This window comes from Gobius niger (assembly GCF_951799975.1).
Source record: "Gobius niger genome assembly, chromosome: 2".
NCBI classification, from domain to species: domain Eukaryota; kingdom Metazoa; phylum Chordata; class Actinopteri; order Gobiiformes; family Gobiidae; genus Gobius; species Gobius niger.
In genome coordinates, this window is record NC_136853.1 from 30,438,345 (window position 1) to 30,460,939 (window position 22,595).

The 22,595-nt window shown below is 41.0% G+C and overlaps 1 protein-coding gene across 1 annotated transcript; it reads right to left on the reverse strand.

Moving 5' to 3' along the window:
- Positions 1-606: 606 nt before the first annotated feature.
- ntn4 (netrin 4) lies at positions 607-21,696 on the reverse strand. Its single transcript, XM_079582927.1, has 10 exons — positions 21,314-21,696; positions 19,556-20,109; positions 14,698-14,976; positions 10,933-11,059; positions 9,792-9,977; positions 7,741-7,954; positions 5,788-5,870; positions 5,291-5,359; positions 5,035-5,208; positions 607-1,459 (listed from the first exon to the last, which is right to left on the reverse strand). The coding sequence occupies exons 1-10, from the start codon at positions 21,366-21,368 to the stop codon at positions 1,314-1,316; spliced, it is 1,887 nt and encodes a 628-aa protein (XP_079439053.1). The 5' UTR covers positions 21,369-21,696; the 3' UTR covers positions 607-1,313.
- Between the last annotated feature and the right edge of the window lie 899 nt (positions 21,697-22,595).

Genomic DNA, 22,595 nt, shown 5'->3' on the forward strand with positions numbered 1-22,595 from the left:
TAAACAAAGAGGCTGCCGTTTTTTCAAAGGCAAGGGTCTGTTTTGTTGCTGTTTGTCTGGGCTCACAAAATTAAGGTTTTGGCCAAGCACACTGCTGATCATTCCAGAAGTTGCAAGGAGCAAAAGTTCAAGCCCTGAATTGTGACCAATGATGATGTAATATGTAATTTACCAGTGCTTGCCCTCAGTCACCACTGATCAACTTTTGGAACATGTATTGTATGAAATATGTTTAATAGAAAATGTATTTAAAATATAATGAAAACTACTAAAATAAAGAAATCCCAATACAAAAAATGACCTTCAGAAACAAACATGTTGTTTTCGGATTCTGCGTTAAATATTAGGTTATATAAATAAAAAATAGAATACAGGTTTAAAAGGGCAAAGAAACGCGTGTGTGTAAGAGGAACAGGGCTGGTGATAAGGATACTTTTGTCAAATGTTAAGTATGTCAAGGTCTGAGCAATTATATCAACAAGTTGTGTTCTGGGAGTGCTCAGGAAACAATGTTTCATTAAAGAGATTTCCTTTTTTGATCTAAAATACCAATGTGGGTAAAAGTTTGAACAGGATTCACTAAAGACCCAAGATTTTAAACATGCTCTAAACATATTAGGATTGATAAGGACAAAACACCTTGTAATTTGAAATAATAACAATAATAATAAAAATGTTAAAGGTACATGATCATATTTATAGACATATACAAATGCTGTACAGGACAAAAACATAAAGAATAACAATTAAAAGCATCTAATTTGTAGTTTACACTGAAATGGATTGTACTTGGACTGTTCTTATGATTATTCGACTAGCAAGCCTGTTTATCAGTAATTGCTTAGGTTACATTTTCACACAATGCAGGCAGACAGATTCACGTATTACCCATTCACTCTGATTACAGCACAAGCTCATCTGGACTGAAAAATTAACCACCAGCAGTGGCTTGTATGGCTTGAGTCACAGTCTGTACATATATACACAGTAAATTGCTCTTTGTGCGACCATGTCCATCAGTCCATCTTAGGCTAAAGTGCTTTCGAGAGACAGATCTGTTTAGTTGTAAGCCCGAAAATAGGCACAAGGTTGAATGTATTGTTTCATAGAATAGAGTTATCATCAATAATACCTACTGAATGGGCAATAATTCAAATCTAATCCAGCATAGACTTTGACCATCATATTGACTCGACAGAATAGTGAGTGTGAATGGTTAAACAAACAGTCTTTGATGACCATAAAGCGAAAAATCTCTCGTCCGAGTTCATATGTTGTGTCAACATGACCGCTGGCCCACATTTGCTTCCACTTTATGTGTACCAGTTGCAGTCTTTCTTAAGCAGTGAGAGGACTTTGCGTCCCAAACTTGCCTTCCAGGGCTTTACGAAGCTCTTCATATTAACTAGGAGGTGATCCTGTTTACGGTCCATGTGTCCAGCCACCAGGTACTCCAAACCTGCAACAATAGGTCAGTGTAAACATTTTGCAGGAATGGTAAATGGTAAATGGTCTCAACTTATATAGCGCTTTTCCACCTACATTAGGCACTCAAAGCGCGGAAAGCGGAATGGTGTACTTCCACTGATAGTCAATGGGTTTTGGAACTGACACCAGCTGATTTATACCTGACTTGGAACAGGCACAGGAAGCACAAAAGGCAACAAAAAGTTAAACATACAGTGTACTTTAAAGGGACTATACGGAGTTTAATAATGTTCAAATAAAGTAGTTTCCTCCCCCTACATGTTCCAACAATGTCCTAATGTGTAGAATGAGCCCAGACCTGTTCACCACAACTGCCTCTAAAATCCTGCACTGTCACTCAAAAAGGTGTTACTTCGGGTCTGAATTGCCATCATGCACAAGATATAAATAGATATAATAGATATAAATATAGAAGGTGCAGTTACATGTATGACCTGAGGTGGCAGTAGTGAGTATAACATGGCAAACTTACATCTAGCCCCTTTAAGTATATTATCAAGTATACAGTGAAAAAAAGTATATGAGTGTCAGCCGTGAACATGTCCAATCCAATCCAATTCAGACAGCAGATTTAAAGCAGTACTAAGTAACTCATGCCCCTAGCGCATAAGCGCCACTGCAGGTGTCGTAGCATGTTACATTTTTTTACTCATTAATTATCCGTGAGAGTAAATACTACGCTTACAGAAAAGACAACGGGAGAGAGGGATACTGTACATCAAATTACATAATAGACATAATTTTTTCATTTCAGTATTCTGTAAATACTGTTTAAGTGGCACTAGCCTGCAGTTAACTTTGCCCGTTAGCCTGTTAGCTTCTTCCAGCTTATTCCATTGACCTATGAAAAGGATTTATTAAGGTAAACAAGTTACTTACTACTGCTTTAAACAACAAGAATGATTCCAAAGTACAGCACATTAGATCATAAAAACACTAAAACAAATGCAGTACAAATTAGCTCCACCACTAAATGACCTACATAAAACAAACAAAATAAAACAGATTAAACACAATGACTAAGAATAAAACAGATACAAAGAATAAATGCAAATAAAACAGACAAAAACATAAATAAGAACAATAAAAGAAAGAAAAACAAAACAGTGAAAAGCCTGAAAACTTGTGACCTATGGCATTAACCTCATAGCCCCCACCTGAACCGAGCACATTTTCTTCAGTTTGGCTTTACTCAAATCTAAAAGCTTGTCAATGCCAATATGCCAGAGTAACACCTCTTTTGAAAGCTAAGACCTGCATAACTGATTGTAAAAAAAAAAGTAATGTTGTCGGCGTGTTTTTTAAGCGTTTTTGTCACGTTATCGTCTCTTTTTCATAGCTTTTTTCCTTGCTTTCCTCCTGATGAAAACACGTCAATATTTTCATCAGTTATCACCGTATTTTGTCACTTTTTTGTAGTGTTTATGTCACAATTTTTGTGGCTCTTTCATTGCTTTTTCATCACCCTTTAGTCGTGTTTTTGTCGCTTTTTTCATTGTGTTTTTGTTGAACTTTTGCTACTTTTTTGCCACTTTGTTGTTGTATTTTCATCCTTGTTTTTGTCTCCATTTTGCTTTTTTCAAGAAGCTTTGGTTCAGGTGGGGGTTAAGAGGTTTAAGTCAAGTCATTTCTTCTTACTTCTCCTCTTGCAGGAACACCTGACTGTCGCCATTAGCGCACTGACATTGTTACGTCACATTATTAAATCTGACATTATTTACGTCAAATCTAACTTTATTATTACTTAAAAAACAAAGCTGAGTAAAGTGCAGCACACAGTGTCAGTAATCAGCAACTACAAAAGTAAAAACACACAGTGGACAGAGAGCCGACACAAAAACAAAAAGTCATTCTAAAATCTCATTAATCGAAGCTAGAGTTGAGAGATGACTTTAGAGGAACCTGTCTAAGGTTCAAGATCAGTCCAATTCATCATTTTGGACATCAGCCACTTAGGCTCATTGACCAACAGGCAATATTTCATGACCATTCATTTTAAACATAATTGTTTTTTCACCAAATTGTATCAAAGCAAAACCTAAAAAAAAAAAACTAAATTTGGACCAAAACAAGGCTAAAATGGACCTAATTTATAAAAAAAACTTGGACTGTGGTTGCTTCACTAGGCTCAAATCAGGGGAAGCGTCAGGTGGGGGCTTGAGCGCCCTTTGACATTGCTAAAGCACCACCAAATATTGGGCCATTAAACTAATTTTTACTACAAACGTTCCTCGAACATCATAGACTGTTTTAATGTGAAAAGGAGTGGACAGGTATAATACCAACAAAACGAGGGGGGCTTTGTCTGAGGCCTATTACTAAGTGCATCAGACTGTACGGTCGGCGGCAGCAGTAGCTGGGCTCAGCCTGTCTTGAGGGCCTTTTTACAGCCAGAGTTGGTCAATGAGCCTAAGTGGCTGATGTTCATTTAGCCTAACTCATGAGCTTGTTTCCCCTCTCTCAAGTTTTTGGCCATCGGCCTGATAATCAAGCTTAACTTTAAAGCAGAACTAAGTAACTCATGCCCCGAGAGGCCATAAGCGCCATCGCAGGTGTCGTAGCATGTTGCGTTTTTTACTCATTAATTGTCCGTAAGAGTAAATACTACGCTGACAGAAAAGACAATAAAAAAAGGAACATTGTACATCCAATTACACAATGGAGATTTTTTTTTTCATTTGAACCTAGCTGTAAATACTAAGTAACTTGCAACATGCTACGGCACCTGCAGTGCTGCTTATGGCCTCTAGGGGCATGAGTTACTTAGTCCTGCTTTAAGTGGCGCTAGCCTACAGTTAGTTTTGCCCGTCAGCCTGTTAGCTTCTTCTTCGTGATTCCAATAGTGTTTATTGGTGGCTTCGACCCGGAGGCAGGGAAGTTGCAATTGTGGTTTTCTGGCCAGAGACACCCGAGGGAGATGAAATACCATCCCAATCGTCACATCACTTGTATTGCCCCCAGAGGGACTATTAAAAGGATTTATTACTTGGTTCTTCTTTAACATATACGGTGCGATAGCGTTCATGCTAATAGAAGCGGCTCTAGGACGCAGAGTGTGAGTGCACACAGTCACACATCCCGCACACATGCTGGACAGAAAGGCAGGTCCAGAGCACATCCTCTTCGATCACTTGGCACTTCTCCTGACGCCTGTGCAGCCCACACAGTGCTGTTCTGTGTGTTGGGATGCAGTCGTGAACAGCATATTACACACGTGTTTGTACGTTTACTTTGTGTGTTGTGTTGTTTAATGGTCCACAAATTGCACGTTTAGACCTCAGAACCCTCTAAACTCCTCCTGGGACAAATGTCTGGCGCCGCCACTGGCCCATAAAGAATGACCTCAGTCTTTTGATCATTTAAAAACAAAAGATTTAAAGATATCCAGATCTTAATTTCCTCAACACAATCTAAGAGTTAATTTCTTAATGTCTGAGTTGCTTGGGTTGATACCGACATCTGCTAAAAGTTTAATGTCAACAGAACCTTCAGAAATACTTTTTACTTACTTTACGCACCGCATGGGTTACTTAGCTGTTAACTCACCAGGATTAAGGATGGGGCAGGTGCAGCCTCGTGCTGTCCAGGATTCGGGGTAAAGGATGACTCGTCCCTTCAGTATTTTCACTCTTGTGTTGTGACTAAGCACCTTTTGAACTTTGACCTCTACCTCTGCGTGGGAGCCCTTGTCGTGGGCTGACAGCACTTTCACCTTCAACACTGGGATGACAAAAGCCTCAGGTAAAGAATGTTTTGAAGTGGCATTAATTACATCTACAACATGTTCATCAGTTTGACTTACCATATGCATAATTCAAGGCGCAGAAGTGTTTGCTGTTGGTCAGGGCTTGCTCTTTGCACTCACATTTCTCTGTGGGGTGTACATGAAAGTTCTCAGTCATATTTGTAAGAAGGACTGAAAACCTTTTGTGTGTGGTCCCACTAGATACTGTACATAAAGTCCTGTGAATGCCTAAGTGTAGTGTATGTCCAGAGAGGAATGTGCCAATGAAAGCTGCAGTTATAAGGCAGTGGGGGGTCTCAGAGATGGGACAGTTGCAGACGCAGACGCAAACACACACAGACACACAGACACACAGACAGACACACAGACACACAGACACACACGCACACGCACACACACACACACACACACACACACACACACACACACAGACAGACACACGCAAACACACCCATCTCTATGTCATGTCCTTTGAAGGCCTTTTCATACCTTTCTTTACTTTAATGCTTTGCTACCAGACCAGAGAGGATGAAAAGACATTGTTTGTGTCTTACCTGAATAGTGCAGTGCAGAGAAGAGTTCGTCTGTGCGGAAGATCTTCATTGGCTCGCTGGAGTTGTAGGTTTCCAAATCAGATCTTTTAAATGACAATTACATTCTTGTTTTAGAAAAAAATGTTGCATACAGCAGGCACACAAGAAAAAGTGCATGCAACTCATTCTTGCAGCTGAGCAAATAGTTAATGTACATCCCTTTTCACCAGAACATAGTTAATACAATGATATCTATGATTTTGAGGAAAAAGTCTACTTCTATTTCAACCCCTCCTGTTCTTGCCACCGCTCCCTTGGCTTGAGAATGTATATCGTTCACCTCTCTGTGGGTTTATCCCATTTTCTGTGCACTTCCGAGGGCAGTCGGCTACTTTCTTGGAGTCAATCCAGGGGCGTGCTGGGACCTCATTTCAACCCGGGAATTTAATGATTTAGACAGGACCATGTGTCTACAACATTATAGCTCAACTATAGTGCGCTGGCTTCATTAGCAAAAGTTTGGAGGTTCAAATACCACTCTAGAAATGTCTCTTTTCACATGGGCCGCTGCACACACAGTCTGAGCCTGATACAACTCGAGCACCAAGTTATGTACATAAAAATATTATTTGCCCACTTTTTCTACATTGAACCCTAATGCCTTTCTCTGTTTCCTTCTTTACTCACGCGGGCTCTTCTCTGTCTGCGCTGGATTGGACTGCACCAACTTGAACTAAAGCGGAGGGCTGTTCTACTTACACAAAACACCCCTGAGTAAGTTCAACGTAAAATGGTGCCACATGAATGAAAATTTTGATGCAAAAGTTATTTTCTGATCAGTCATTATTTGATACATTTACATGACAATTATGCTTGTGTTACTATCTGTAACAGCCTCCCAGGCTCCTGCTGCAGCCCTCTTAAAGCCTTTAGGCCTGGAATAGTACAACTGTGAGTCTGTTATTAATTCATTATATTATTCAAAGAACCAAACAGCACTGCAGCTCATCGGGAAGTGATATCTTTTTCTCCCATGATGGGAAAGGCCAGTTGTTCCCTGACTGGCGAGTCGGCGACATTCGCGGACAATGGTAAGTGGAGCTCCAACCATGACGTCACCCCGAAAAGACAACGCTATCTTAAACTAATCGAAACGAACCATATACCTGACCCTAATCCTGACAATTATTTAATTCGCTAATTGTCGCCACGCAACCATACTCTGCAATAAAGACTTATCTTATCTTATAAGGGCTATGCGCACCCGAAAGGTTACTTGGTGTTAAGAAATACATTCTTTTACAGCACGCCAATCTGCGTTTTGGACGGGCGCATCTTTTGACCCCATCACTAGAGTCTTTGTATGTTCAAGATCAGTGGTTCTCAAACTTTTAACACCATGTACCACCTTATAAAATATTCAACCCTCCAAATTGCACCATTAAGCCTGAAATCAGGTCTAAAGTGGGTTTGAAATAGGCCTAAATTGTACTACATTATGTCTAAGTATAAATGAAATGTTTTAGTAAGCAAACTAGTCTAAAATTGTAGATGACCCTGAGTACCAGCATGAAGACCATGCACCACTAGTTTAAGAACCACTGTTCTACAAAACTGTCGACTTAACTTTTCTGCATAAATTTGCTACATTATTTATGCTATAATTAATGCTTATCAGCATAGTCCCATAAAACTAACCAATAACTAAAAAAAAAAAAAAAAAAAAAAAAGCACTTTAAACATGCAAAATCAGGCCATGATGGGTAACAGACAAGTGTGCCCTATGATTCAGTCACAAACCTACATAAGAGGGGTCTGTAGGGGTATATCATCTGAAACACTATCTGTCGAATCTGCATGTTACAGCAAACTAGGAGACGGATGAATTGTGTGACCCTTGAAGGAAGCCAAAAGGGAAGAATATGCTGCCTGTCTGCACAGATATTAGACATAAATTCTATTACATTGACTCACCCCAGCATGCAGTCCCCTGTAAAGGGATCGCAGTCTCCTGCACAGTCACAGGCCCGGCAGCCATATTTGTGGAAGCCCCAATATCCCACCATGCATCTGTCACAATGGGCTCCAGACACTCCTGGTTTGCAGATGCAGTTCCCATTTGTAGGGTCACAAAGGGAGCTCTCAGTCAAGTGGAAGGGCATGGATCCCAGTGGGTGACATTCACAAGCTGAAAACAGTTGCAAAGTTAAAGACATTAAGGTCAAATAATCAGTAAAACCAGTATATGAAACAAAGTTTAAATAACACTATGTATGTTGCCAGTCATCCAGGTGGTTAATCCAAAAATTAAAAACAAAACAATGGGACTTGTATTTAGAAAACGCCTATGTTTCATTCTCCATATAGGGAGACCCATCTACATCTCATCAAAAACTGCCACGAGGAAAATGGGGAGTGAAACAGTGGCATCTTTTTAAATGTGAGTTGTTTTGTTATACTTATACTTATGGATAACAAAAGCTCCTTTTGTATTGTTTTTATCAAGCACGTCTTATCAAGGTAAGATATGATGTCCTTTGTACTTCACTTACAAACAATACCATCTTGACCATAAACCTGCCCTTCAGAGGTATAATAAGTATCACACTATTTCTGAATTGACAAAACATTCCTAACGCATCGTGACCCAGTTCACAAAGCACTGCATTCAAAATCACGCCTTCTTCGAAAAATCTGAACTTCACTGTCAAAACCTGCACAAATAAGTAAACAATCTATGAACATATTATTAACTTGCATATGTGAGTATATTAACGGAATAACATCTGAAAATAACCAACATATTTGAGTGTGTATCCCCTGTCGGTCTGTTATTTAGTGAGGAGCCTGTACACGTTAATAATTAGCAGACATTACAGCACTCGCTCGCACTTTCATGTAAAGCTCAAACACGTGCGGCATAGTGACTGTGTTTACATGAGCGGAAACAAGTTCACACGAGACCCTTTTCCAACCAAAACATGAGAGGGATTTGTGTTACAATACAAAAATAGAAGATACTGCCACATATTTGTACATTCCTCTCCTCAGAAAGCAGTTTGGAGTGTACAAGCATGTGTGACTGAATGTGCGGACGCCTTAGAAAGAAAAAAAGGTATGGTTTCATATTTTTTTGTAACAATGGAGGGAAAGTCCTGTAATGACAACAAAAAGCTATGACAAGTTCTCACTAAGTATACTTTCTCGTCCTAGGGGTTCTCCACACATGCCATTGCGTCTTTTTCCTTTCATTCATCCGTCATTGAGGATGATTACACCTCTGGTGTCTACAATTAGCCTTAAGGCAAGGTTTAGCTACAATATGCATAACTTCAGGCGACAAAACAAAATATTTGAACAGTACCACTGAAATGTTTAAATATGGTCTGCTGAAATTTGAGTTGTTTTGGCAGAAAACACGCACACGTTCACCAAACCTCTGTTTCCATGTGGTCACATAACACAAGACAATCAGATGGAGAATGTAGCCACTACTATGTGTTTGTAGATGGCTATCTCGTGTTTACTTAAGATTTGTCTCATCACTATGAGACAGCAAGCATACCAGCAGACAGCCCCACACAGACACAAACACAATGCGCTACAAATCATTACTCTGAAGTTACTTGAGCTCTGAGTCACAAGCAAAAAATGGCCTGGGATGGACAAACGGGCAGTGTGTGGGGTATTGAGTCAAAGCACAGGTATGCCTAACTATCAGATGATTAACAACAACAGGAATCGCTGAGGCAGAGAGCTGTCTGGCGTCCCGACTTCCACAAAATCCCAGGTGCTCATCACAAATCAATGCGATGAAGCATGTTCCAGCTTGTAATGCCTAACGTGAGTGAGCTCAGAGAAAATGAATGAGAAGGGGTGCATGAGGTAAATGGTATAATTTAGATTATCATTATTTTAATATGTCACATTGTTGTAGCTTGAAGCTCTACTTGGAAAGTGCTTATGTGGTGAGTCATGACATGAATCACGTCAAAGCTATTCGATTTTTTAAATTGTTGCCTTACGTTTGCATGAATCCGGAGCGGTGGTCGGTCGTTGTGGATCTCTGTAGAAGCCAGATTTGCACCTTTCACATTGACGACCTTCTGTGTTGTGCAGGCAGTGGCACACACCTCCACCGCGCTGGCCAGTCTCCCACCAAACGGACCAGTCAAAGAGGCAGCTGTGGGCATGTCCATTGCATTTACACTCTGGAAAAGTTGAAAGAAATAATGTTTATTCTGGTCCTTTTTGAATATCTTTCTTTTATTCTTCCCTTTTCCTAATGAAAGAAGAGGCATGTGATTCCCAGTTACTGTGTGATCTTATTTGTTCACTGCTCTACTAAATAACCAAGAATTTACTCACTTGAAGAATTACCTTCATTAACTTTCTTTTTAACAAAAGACTGTTGAGGTCAGACATTCATAGAATAGTTTAGTTTATTTCTCATTTGGTGTCTTGCACCTAATGGTGCCCAGCCCGCATGGGATTATAAGACACAAAAATGTAGGCAGACATCAGAAAAATATTAAACAAAGAGTGTCCTCTTCCGTTCAAGCCAAGCACTTAACAAAAACTTAGACAAATGAAATCGCTTATACTTGAACAAAAACTTAAGCCTTTCCTCATCTGACAGTTCAAACAAATGTACTGCTATACTGCTGTACTGCTTTACAGAATAAATGCCCTCTCAGATCATGATGCAAAGGACAATAAAACACAAAATGCAATTCGTTTTCAATATCATTTAACTGACACAACAACATGTCCGCTCCTCCTCTGGGACCGAGTGGAGTTTTCCCGTCACCAGAGCCAGGGGCAGAGTCCCAGACCTCAGCTGAGCACAGGTAAGTAACATTCAGCAAATTAACCTGATCCTGAGTTACTCAGGTATGCGGTATGCACACTGCCAGGAAAGTCACCCATGGACACAAATACTACGCAGTGAATTACAGTTTTTCCTCAACTGATAATATCTGCACCACTAGTAACTAGTCGCAGATTCAGCCAATAAACTGCACTTTTTACCAAAAAGTACAAAGCTTTGTGAATTGGGTCCTAATAATAATAATAATAATAATAATAATAATAATAATGAGAAATATGTTATGTTTCTGGAACAGCATTCTCTCAAAAAGGCATTTCATGTGAGTTTGTGTTTACTTTGACATTCATGCGGTGCTCCAGTAATCCCATCTGCAGGCTGCCATGGCCGGTCATTGTAGAGCGGGGCACACACCTCGCAGTGTTCACCTGCTGTGTTATGCCTGCATACACACTTTCCATGGACCTGAGCAAGGATAGAAACAGAAACATAGAAGGACACAAAGGACACAAATGTAACACTTCACCTTTCAAGTCTCAAACTTGCATTTCCGCACATTTCATTCCAATTATCATCTTATCCTGAAAACATGTTTCTCTTTAAGATCAATGCAGATTGATTGTTTGGCTTTGTAACTAGAAAATGCCCTGGGCCTCAGAGTATTCCTGCTACTGCGTGTGTTTACTAATGTGTGCGCGCGGCTGTGTACAAGGACAGTGGGAGTATGCAGCTCCGGGAGCACAATAACAATCTCCTTGTCATTCCTGCGAGCTGGAATGCCATGCATGCTGGATAATGATTGAAAGGGGGTAGGGTACAAGGCATCTGAGGAAGCTCTTTATTTGTTTCCTGCATGGGACACACAAGACTTTTACAATTCCTATTCTCAAAGCTGCATAAATTTGGCGACACATAGAGATTTTAATGACAAAACTGGAAGCAATGATTAGGTTGATTTCATTTGTTCCTAAATGTTGGCTGTGTGTAAAATTGTTTTACAAATAGACATGTAATCTGGACAATTCTATAATAAACACCTGTGTATGACAACATTAATATAACTTACGGCTAATGCTCCTTTGCTCATCCAACTGTTTGCTTAAGTACCAAGTCAATTATACCATTTCGAAAATATTTTCCTAAAAAGTCCCACATTAATCAGTAAGCTTGTTCTGTTGTTGATGATGCGGGGCAGAAGAGGAAGAAAAGGGGTAGAGCAGTGTTTCTCAAACTGTGGCACATGTACAACTTTACTTCTGAGGATCTGGTTCCATTTGAAAGCGACATGTTAGTAGTGGGAATAGCTAGTTGTTGCTGCTTTAATCTTGCTTCAATCCTAAAGTCCTGGCTCATATTCTCCTGGAAGCCTTTAGTTATTCTATAGCAGGCCTTGGCAAAAAAGAGAATACATTTCCTTCTTTGCCTGGCTGTTTCAGGCATTTCACAGAATGACTAATGACTGGATTATAATTAAGATGCCGGTCTAATGCTCCTGGGCGTGTTAAAAATGTGCAGAGCTGCATATGGATTTTAAAACAAAAATGGCTAATCACAATGGGTCATATGCAGACATGTGACCAGCTGAGCCTGCTGGAGGCTGAACTGTAAAGTCACACCTGTCAACAGCTGTTGGTTATTGGCCTGCACTTACCCGGCGCTATTGCTCTGGTCACATTTTAGAGGAATTGAGTCAAATTAAGCTGAATCATATGAAATTAGCAATGATGACTTTTGATCTATAGACATAATTAGGACTTTTGATGTGAATTTTACTGGAAAATGATCAAATCTTTGTATTCATGTTTCTGTTTGTATAAAATTAAAAGGCCAGGTTTGAATATCAAGTGAATGGCCAAAGGGGAGCCTGAGCACACATATTTGAATCATTACTGACGCTACAGTAGCTTGCCCTCAAAGCATTACTTCTGAGTGTATGACAGCTTTGTGGCTAACTAACAGACAGTGTAATTGCCCTTCGCCACAAAGAACCATGTGGGGGAACAGCAGCACAAAACAACAACAATCTTTGTCCTGGACACTGCTAAACACTTCCTCCAGCGATTACTGCACACACAGGACAGAAAGTGTTTTAAAAAACGTTTACATAGTGCTCCAATAATGTCAACTTATTTGTTTGAAATTGCTAATCTCTTTTTCGTACAGTGTTATTTGTTTGGATTATGTCAGCTGGGCAATAGGTCGAAAACGATCACAAGAACCAAAATGCTCCTATAGATGAGAAGTAAAGATAATCAAAGGGATGAGAGAAACTTGCATTGCTGCATTCACCAATAATAATAACAACAACAATCACTCGTCTAAATTGTTACAACCATTATGGGCTATATGCACAGTGTCCCCACGTGATTTCTTCCTGGACAATAAGACCGGTGCTGTACATCCTCTCCCCCATCTTTTACATTCACGATTAGCAGGGTTCCAAACAAATAAAGAGATAGTTCAGGATTTTGGTCAAGGACAACGAGTTACTGATGGACGTTCACTGCAGCGTTTTACAAACATCCTGTTCGCTGTGAATCCTGCCCAAAGGAAACGGCAGTGGTCGTAAAGGGCGGAGCTTTTATCTAGTAGTGTTAAATAATGATAATATGAAATTGAAACTCAATAAAATGTAATCTACTAACAGGCCAATTCTTTTTTTGCGCAGGCTTGTTCAAAACTTTGCACTAGTTTTAATTTTATTCTGTGTTAGCTGTTTCCTCCAGTTAAAGTGAATAGTACCTTTACCTGAGCTTAGACGAGTTGGTGCGTACCTGTCTGGTCTTTGTGCGTGCACTCAGTCCCAATGTATTCCTATAGATCCAAACGGGGGTGAAGTTGGAGGCTACCACGCTCCTCCACGGGCAGGACAGGTGTGTATCAACTCGTCTAAGCTCAGGTAAGAACATACAGTATGGAAAAACGGTGAGCTATTCCTTTCAGTTGTTATGTCTCGCGTAATGTTTTTAACCTGCTCCAGTTACATCCTAACTTTTACTCGCTGTCCTTTACGAAGTCTTGAGCTATTGCTTCAATTTGTTTGGGACTCTGCTAAATTGTGAATGTAAAAGATACGGGAGAGGAAGGACAGCGCCGATGTTACTGTCCAGGACATTAGAGCTCTTCACTTTATTTCTTCTTTATTATGTGTGATACAAAAACAATTAGGTCCATTCATCACACATGGCACAGAAAGATGTAGAATTTAAATGAGCAAGTGTAGGTTTAATAATCATTTAAAAAAGGGTATTAGTATCAGCCGCATAATGACATAGGACTCACTAAAGGGGTATGAATACTTCCTGAACCCTCGGGTACTGTTTTGTGCTGTACAGGATGGCTGTCTTCATCCCATTAGCTGTGGTAAATTTCACTTTCCTTGTCAGGGCTCACTGTGTCTTTTTCGAAGTCCTGGTTTGACTTTTTTTCTTCTTGTAACAAACAATGCTTTGATATTAAATTAAAATTAATTGCGCATCCATCAACACACGCATTAGCCACAATCTGTTCTTACATCTTTTACATTTCAGGAATGTATCAGACCGGAGAGAGGAAACCGAGGAAACAGCACCACTGACCCAAACCCACCCTTCCGTTAGAGTTTTATTACTTCTGCCGACTGAGCTGTGATGTGGACACAACAAAACATTAGCTATTGAGAACTCGGATCCAACAGTTCTTGGATTGACTACAAAAAAATAGCAGTGGAGGGTGGTATTTCCTCTTCGTCGTAATGTTTAAGATATATTATGCAGCATTTTGTTGTCACCAGAGAAATGTTTCCTCTGCATTTGACACTTCCGTCAGTGTCAGTAGGAGCAGTGGGAAGCCAGGGACCCATGACACGCAGCATTAAATCATTTGTATATCAATTTCAAGGTTCTTCCTGATCAAGCTCTGAGTCTATTTGTTCTGACTTGGAATTGGCACAACATAGAGTTTGTGAAAGTCTTGTGGCAAATCCAACAGCCGGCGCATTATGTACAGAAAACAAGTAAGCATGAAATACCTTGGGACATCAAGTCCTTTGCCATTATTAAAGCAGACAGTGAGACACGACCCAGACATCTGAGGTTAATAATGAATGACTTATGTGGACTTACCACATGGTTGGTGCGGTCTTTTACGGGCTGGTACCCCGCTGCAGGAACACATTGCTCAGCATGGCCATTACAGAAACAGCTTCCCTTCACTATCAGGTCATAAATGGCAAAGTGCTGTGTTGGGAGTAATCTTTGCGCAGAGACTGGGTCTTTGGCCTGGCAGGGACAGGACTGATGCTTTAACAGTCGTATTCGGATGTTGGTCACTCTCAGCTGCTGCTGACCCTCTAGCCCGAAAGGATCCACGGACTCCCATTTAGGAAGGGTTCGGTAGATCACCTGTGAGGAAAAATATATATCAAGTAGGTTCTATATTAACCCGAATATATGACCCGAATTAACACCATTTTGAGTGACAGTGCAGGATGCTAGAGGCAGTTGTGGTGAATAGCTCTGAGCTCATTCTACACCTTAGGACATTGCTGGAACATGTAGGGGGAGGAAAATACTTAATTTAAACATTTTCAAACTCTGTATAGTCCCTTTAAGGCTTGCGACAGGAGTCGTGACAGGAAATGCCCAGTGATTTGCATTTTGGGTTTTCATGGACTTCATTCATGAGCCTTCCTGAAACTCATTCAGTTACCCTGACCATCGCTTCCTGCATCATTGTTTTTTGGTCTGTAAATTGGAATTTACAAACCTAAATAAAGAGACATGTTTAAGGACGGTTTGGCACCAACAAGTTGATTGCTTAAACTTGAGCAGCATATGTCTTACTAAGAGTTTTGGTGTCACTTTTGCTCTGAACTTATGAACTTATGACCTGTGTTCATCCCATCTGTCCTCACATGACCATGATGGAGCTGGCTAGCATCAGACACCGTTCTCCGGTCTGGTTCCTATGGACACTGAGGATACTCTCATAATGCTGCCATTACTGTGACTACCGCCGCCATTGGCAACTAAGCGCTGCTGATGTCAGGATGAAAAGTGTCCCACCCAGTGTCTACCTGTGAAAAAAGATTGTTTTGAAAGGCACGGCTTCATCAAAATGTTATCGCCACATCCCACGGTCATTTATTGGTGGTGCAAGTGTGTGTGTTTTATAGAAACTTAAAATGCATGCAACCCCCTGGCTCCTTTATTGCCCGTGTGTGGTGGGAGGGGTACTATTAATTTCACTGTTGTTGCAGAAGGTCATGGGGTCATAGCATTGTGGTCTGCAATTAAGCGAAGCCGGCAAACAGGACGAGAGGCACCAGTCTGCGGGAGAGCATGGGCAGCAGGGCCAGACAAAAAACGAAATGGAGATGCAGATTCACATAACTCAGTAATGAACAAAAGACCCTCGACAGCACAGCAACGCCACAGCAACACCAATGCACTCACACTACTACGAACATCAGAGCTGCTGGGTACCATCCGGGCTCTGTCAGTAAAACACACGCAGACTAAGATATACAGTGGGTTCAGGGAGCATTCATACTTTTCTGTATCATGTAGCATCTTCTGCCGGTGCCCGGAGTCAGGACTAAACGTGTTGAGGCCGTTTTTTGGTTTTATCATCTAAAATCTTTAAAAAACTGAAAGCATTTAATCTAAATGTATTTAATTTTACAGATTTGATTTGCCGTCTTGTAATTCTATGTTGCCTACTTAATGCATTCCTGTTTGTGTATAAATTGTGCTCTTCAAACTTGCCTTGCTTTTACGAATGTTCAAAAACTATGGACTCATTTTTGGTATTTGTGTCAACAGTGTGTAAACCACTTTCATCCTGTTTAATGCATAAATTAGTCCGTCTGGCATTACCGTTCGTAATTCCATCAAAGCCTTGTGGATTGCAATCTGGTAAACAGGCACAAAGGGCATTGAACGAAAGAAGAAAGACACATGGAACGGGGGCAAGTGGGTGTCTAGCCAACAGCACTAATATAAGCGCTATACCCCTTCCCTCTCAGCAGACAGGCGGAAACCTGACAAAACTGTTTATCTGAATATGTGCATGTGTGTGCGTGCGTGTGTAAAAGCTTGATGTTTTCCCAAACGAGGTCAGTCTCAACAACAAACACTTGCATTCTTCCAGCCAGGCTCCGACCTCATAAATAAGACAAGGAACCCTGCTGTACAACACACTGGACTAACCTCCCTCCACTTCAGGTGAACATGGCTCGGCTTCACAACAAATTACTTTCATGTTTGGAAGAAAAGCAGGGAGCTGAGCATATCTGCCTCCAGCAAGAAATCCCTCAGCTCTTACACCCTCATCAAATCATCAAACGCCATCTATCTAATGTTTCTCCTTCTCTGATCTTCAGGAGACACACATACACATTACTCTGATGCACATGAAACAGCCAATAGCACTGCAGCGTTGAAATGCACCTGTTGTGTTTAGTGATTTAAAAAGGCATTATTGTAGATATTCAGTTTCCTCTCACCACCCTTTGCAAGCATAAATATTGGTCCAGCTTCATTCACGTTTCCCATGCTTACCTCTACAAAGGTTTATTGACATTAATGATAAAAATATATTAATTGCAGGAATATCAAAGAGGAGTTACTGAGTTTACATCAAAATGCAGGCCCAGAAGGTCAATTATACACTATCTATTACTTTACAAAACATTTACACTTAAAATCGCAGGCCACCGTTTTTCCATACTGAGATGTTTGTACCTGAGCTTAGACGAGTTAATACGTACCTGCCTGGGCTTTGTGACCAAAGATGATGTTCGCATTTAGCCTCTCCTCCTCTCCTCTATGGGGCCAAACGCAGGTGAAGTTATAAGCGACCAAGCTCTTCCACGTTTTTTAGATTTAAATACGGTTACGTGAGTTGTTACGCGATCCGAGTATAAGTTACACAAAGCTACACTTTGACGTCTACGCAGTAAAGTGAAGATAGAAGAAGTTTACAGCACGGACGTCGAAGTGCTCCTAATGTGTTATTACGCATTACAATATAGTACCCTTTTTATCTGCTTAGAAAATCAACATGTTTAATTTTGTTTAACTATCGTGTAACTACTCACGTATATAAATCTAGAAAACGTGGAAAACGTGGAAGAGCTTGGTTGTTTCCAACTTCACCCTCGTTTGGCCCCATAGAGGAGAGGAGGGAGAGGCTAAATGCTAACAACATCTTTGGTGTTTTTGCGTGACTGACTGAAAGACCAGACAGGTACGCATCAACTCGTCTAAGCTCAGGTAAGAACATATCTCAGTATGGAAAAACGGTGGCCGGTTCCTTTAAGTTGAAGGGTCAAAGAACAAATGCCATGCTACTGGCTCAGGTGGCTTTGCCCAGAGGAAGTTCTGTTAATTACTAAACAATTACATTTCTGTGGGGATGTCTCTTGTAAAACAGGAATCACAGATGCACATACTTGAATGATGAGCAGAAGGACTTTAAATAAATAAAATCTCTCAACAAAAACGTTTTGATTGGACATTAATTACTGAGGGATTTGTTTTTCGGTCAGAGTGCACCTTCATAAAAAAAATATAATAATAACATAAGTCAATACCACATGCCTTCTCACATCTGCCAAACAGCTCCACATGCGGCTGGGATTAAACATCAATGGACTTCAGAAAGCCCTCTCTCTGTTCTATCGAAGTACAGCTAAAACACTCAGTCAGGTACGTCTGTGACCCCCATCTGCTGTGCTCGGTTTGCTTATGCTGCTGTATCTCCAGCACACGTATATTCTGTGTGACTCACTTTCATTAAATCATAAAGATTAGGGCTGAAAGATGTATAGTCATCGTATCGACATTGAGATATGAACATTCAAAATATTAAAATCGAAAAAGCAAGATATAAACGATATAGATTTTCATCAGTAAAACTACACTCTTTTGTATGATTTTATTTTTCTGAAAATGCTTTGATTTCGCCTAACCCATAGTTATATCGTATTGTATCGATATTGAGCATGAATATCGAGATATGAATTTTTGTCCATATCGTTCAGCCCTAATAAAGATAACCATTTTATTTTTCGGGATGGAAATTTAGTGTGTAAAGAAAAACGGTTAAAACAAAATGAGAACAGTCTTGATTGTAAAGCCCCAAAAGTTATTAAGCTACGGTCAAATGACTGAATACGTAGCCTAAAGGGTTATCCTTCCGACCACCATACTATTCATTTTAAAGGGATATTTCAGGATTTTGGACATAGGGCCTCATTTCCTAGTTATCCGGAGTGTTGCTGGTACCTGGAGATATTTTTTTTGTAATTCATGCAGTTCTTATGCTTGAAGAGTTTCATGGCGCTAGGCTAATGCAAGGCTAGCGCATTTCTACGACATCAGCTACCCGGATTAAAAACAGTCTGACCCGCAGTCTGACTCTGACTCCACAGAGCACCAGAGGCAAATCACTTATAACGCCAGACTAACGATATAAATGTCTGTGTTGATAGAATAATTTTAACCATTATGCATTTAAAATAACGTATATTGCAGCAGCATCCGCTTCGTGGTTGTATAAGCTCCGCGGCGGAGTGATCTGCTAGAAAATAGTCCCTCAAAATGCGATCATTCATGTGCAAGGTCAGATATATTCCAAAATTATTTTATCGACACAGACATTTATATGGTTAGTCTGGTGTTATAAGTGATTTGCCTCAGATGCACGGTGGAGTGCGTAAGACTGTTTTTAATGCAGGCTAGCTGATACCATAGAAATGCGCTAGCCAGGCACTAGCCTAGCACCACGAAACTCTTCAAATATAAGAACATGCATGACTTACAAAAAAAAAATATCTCCAGAATCTAGCAAAACTCTGGATAACTAGGAAATGAGGCCCTATGTCAAAAATCCTGAAATATCCCTTTAAGTATGTGTGAAGCCAAAAGGTAGATCTCAAATCACAGCATACAAAATAGGACATGTGTTTCTCCTGACCTCTCCACGGTGACATGGATAAGCCCCAGAGTATTTGGAGATGCAAGTGGCCCCATCGCGGCTCACTGCTGCCTTCTCCTCGTCCATACCGAAGGAGGCGGTACAGTTGGAGGCATAATATTGCAGCATCTTCCACGTTTTCCCAAAGTCCTGTGAGCGCTCCAGCGTCATGGCGGCAGGTCTCGTGGATTTGAACACCAGGATGAGGTGTGTAAAGTAAAACTCAGCTTCCAAGTTGAGCTGCACCGTCTCGGACTCCGCGCCCTCCGCCGACTGCCACCACGTGTTAGGGTGACGGAAAGAAGAATCAGACATGGCTCCCGCAAGGTGTGATAGGAAGGGTAAGCCTGCATTGCACTTGGCACACTTGGCGCTGCTGCAGGCACTGTTCATGTTGGGGTCAGCATAGACACAGTACTGTTCTGTGCCGTTGTTCCCGCACACAGTCTGTGTCAGGACCCTGCGGCCGAGGGCGAGGTTACCCATGCGGGGGTTGCAGGCTCGGCTCTCGCAGCGAGGGGCCACACCTGAGCGAAACACCTCCACTGACCCGCCTGCAAAGTGAGAGAGGGAACATTTACACATGTGCTGGGTAAATATATGAGCAAGGAACGTTTGTAGTGAGTATAGAGAGGTGTGACTCAAAGTAAAGTCATAATGCATTCCAAAATCGACATGCAATAATACCTTAAAATGTTCTCCAAAAATGGTGACTAATCTTAATAATCTGTCTTTCTTGCTGTCATCTTTTGTTAATAACAGTTGAATTAGAAAGATCGGTACAAGATAACCATGATCAAAGATGTTATGCAAAAGGAAAACAGAACTTGCATGAAAAAAAAAGAAAAGACTCAGTAATATTAGAACCAGATCAGCCACTAGAGGGGACCGTGAGGTTCAGACACCATTTCTGTGAAAGGTGCACAAACTGGAATAGTCTTCCAATTACTATGAGAGTCTTCCACATTTACAGTGCTTAAATTGTGGTTAAAAGCAAGTAGATGGGGCAACTTTTTATAATGCAGGGGTTGTTGTAAAATGTGTATAAGCTACACTCTATCTCCGATAATGGTTTGAAAACAATTATTCTGTTAAATGTACCAGGACTATGGATGTTACGTCGCCCATGGTTAAATCTGACGCATTTACACAAAGTAACTCTATGGAGTGTTCATTACTGTGCACTGTCTTCTCCAAGTAAACAAATAAAGTAAGTAAGTATGCCCTGGGAGAGTAGGGGCTGTACATACTTTGACACAGACAGAGGTTGGCAGTTTTGGATGAGGAACTGCATTCGGACATGAGCCCCAGGGCCACAGTGTCAACTTCCAAGGTGGATTTATTACGTCAAAGGCTTGGTGTAAGAGAGAGACACAGACGTCTCATGTGCAGCTATTGAGCTAGACTTTTACACAGCAGGGAGCCTTTTGTTACAGGTTGTGAATTACATAACTCTCTCTGTGTGGAGAAAGCTTTGGTCACTGAAAGAAGCAAGAGTGAAACGTAATACCTGTTTCTGCATCTGAACTCTGTTCAGTAGTTATAAAAACAGTTTTTTTTTTTAAATAACTACTGAATAAGAAAACAATGCCAAATATTATTGACATAAAAAATGTGTCTAATATAGTTCTAATTGCAGGAAAAATGTGCATAATTCAAATATTGAAAGGCTGCAACACATCATTTTGAGTCGCCTCACTTTGCCCACGTGATGAGTGTTACAGTGTAGGCTACATGATAACAGCGCACGGTACTCACCTACATCTGACCTGAGTGCCAGAGTGAACAAAACCAAAATCCACATAGCTCGCATCAATCTGGAGGGAAAACTAGGACAACTCCTGCGAAAGTGAACTATAATAGCATCTCAAACAGTGTCCCTCAAGTAGAAATAAGACAAGTGCGCAGGATCAAATTCAGTGGGGACTTTCTCTTTCACTCAACTTCGTCCCAAAGAGGCAGGAGTAACTGAGATGGGGACATGGTCCTAAGCGGCGCGTGGTGTCAGACTCAAAAAGTGGAGCTCGAGTCAAAAAGAGGTTCACGGCTCTGTGCGCCTCGTCTGCATGTTGGAGACCTGCAGCGTGTGTCATTTCCCCGCAGTGAGGCGCCTGTGGCTCGCGCTGTTCAGTGGATCTATTCGCGCTCAGAGAGCGAAGTGGCTGAGCTGAGCAGCAGAGCCCCGCCTCCGCATGACTCTAGATTTAAAGAAACCTTCCAACAACTATTATGTTAACTGAGGTTCTCCTGCGAGCTATGCATTTACTCTCTCTATCTCTATAATCAACACTGATAACATCTCAAGTTACCTTTTTAAAAACAATTTTGTCTTTTTCACATTTCCTGGTTGGCTTGTTAAAGGGGCATTATGCAACTTTTTATGCTGAAATGTGGTCTCTAAAACACAAATATCAACTTTATCCCTCTGCATAAAAAGTTGCATAATACACCTTTAATACATTTGTTTTATTTTAAGGTGGCTTCCCTTTTAGTTCAGTGGAGAGTCCTTTCCTCAAGTGGAAGATGGAGCTGAGTCGGGGGCAAAGCTCTCGATTTACCAAGCGATCTACGTTCCACCCTCACCTATGGTCCTGAGATTTGGGTAATGGCCGAAAGGACAAGATCACAGATACAGGCTGGATGCACCCTTCGTGATTGGGTGGGGAGCTCAGTCATCGGGGAGGAGCTCAGAGTAGACTCGCTGCTCCCGGCCGTGGAAGGCCCAGGATACGCGGGAGGGACTATGTCTCTGAGCTGGTCTGGTGTCGTCTTGAGATCCCCCCAGAACAGCTGGTGGAGGTGAGCGTGGATCAGGAAGTCTGGACATCTCTGCTGAGACTGATGCCTCTGCGACCCGGCCCCGGATAAAGCGGAAGAAATTGGATGGATGGTTTTATTTTATTATTTTCATCTCCATGATTATGGTTGCAGATGAGATAACACCCACAGCGGTGGGCAGGAGCAAGAAGACATGAATAATAACACGATCCAATAATAATCTAATGTAAAAACCTTTTACATTTTTACCAGAAAGTTAGAG

Coding starts and splice junctions, on each gene's coding strand:
- ntn4 (XM_079582927.1), bottom strand. CDS start 21,368: ATGCGAGCTATGTGGATTTTGGTTTTGTTCACTCTGGCACTCAGGTCA. Junction 14,977..19,555: donor ATCCATGTCACCGTGGAGAG/GTCAGGAGAAAC, acceptor TTTTCCTCACAG/GTGATCTACCGAACCCTTCC. Junction 9,978..10,932: donor AGCACCGCATGAATGTCAAA/GTAAACACAAAC, acceptor CAACTTTTCCAG/AGTGTAAATGCAATGGACAT.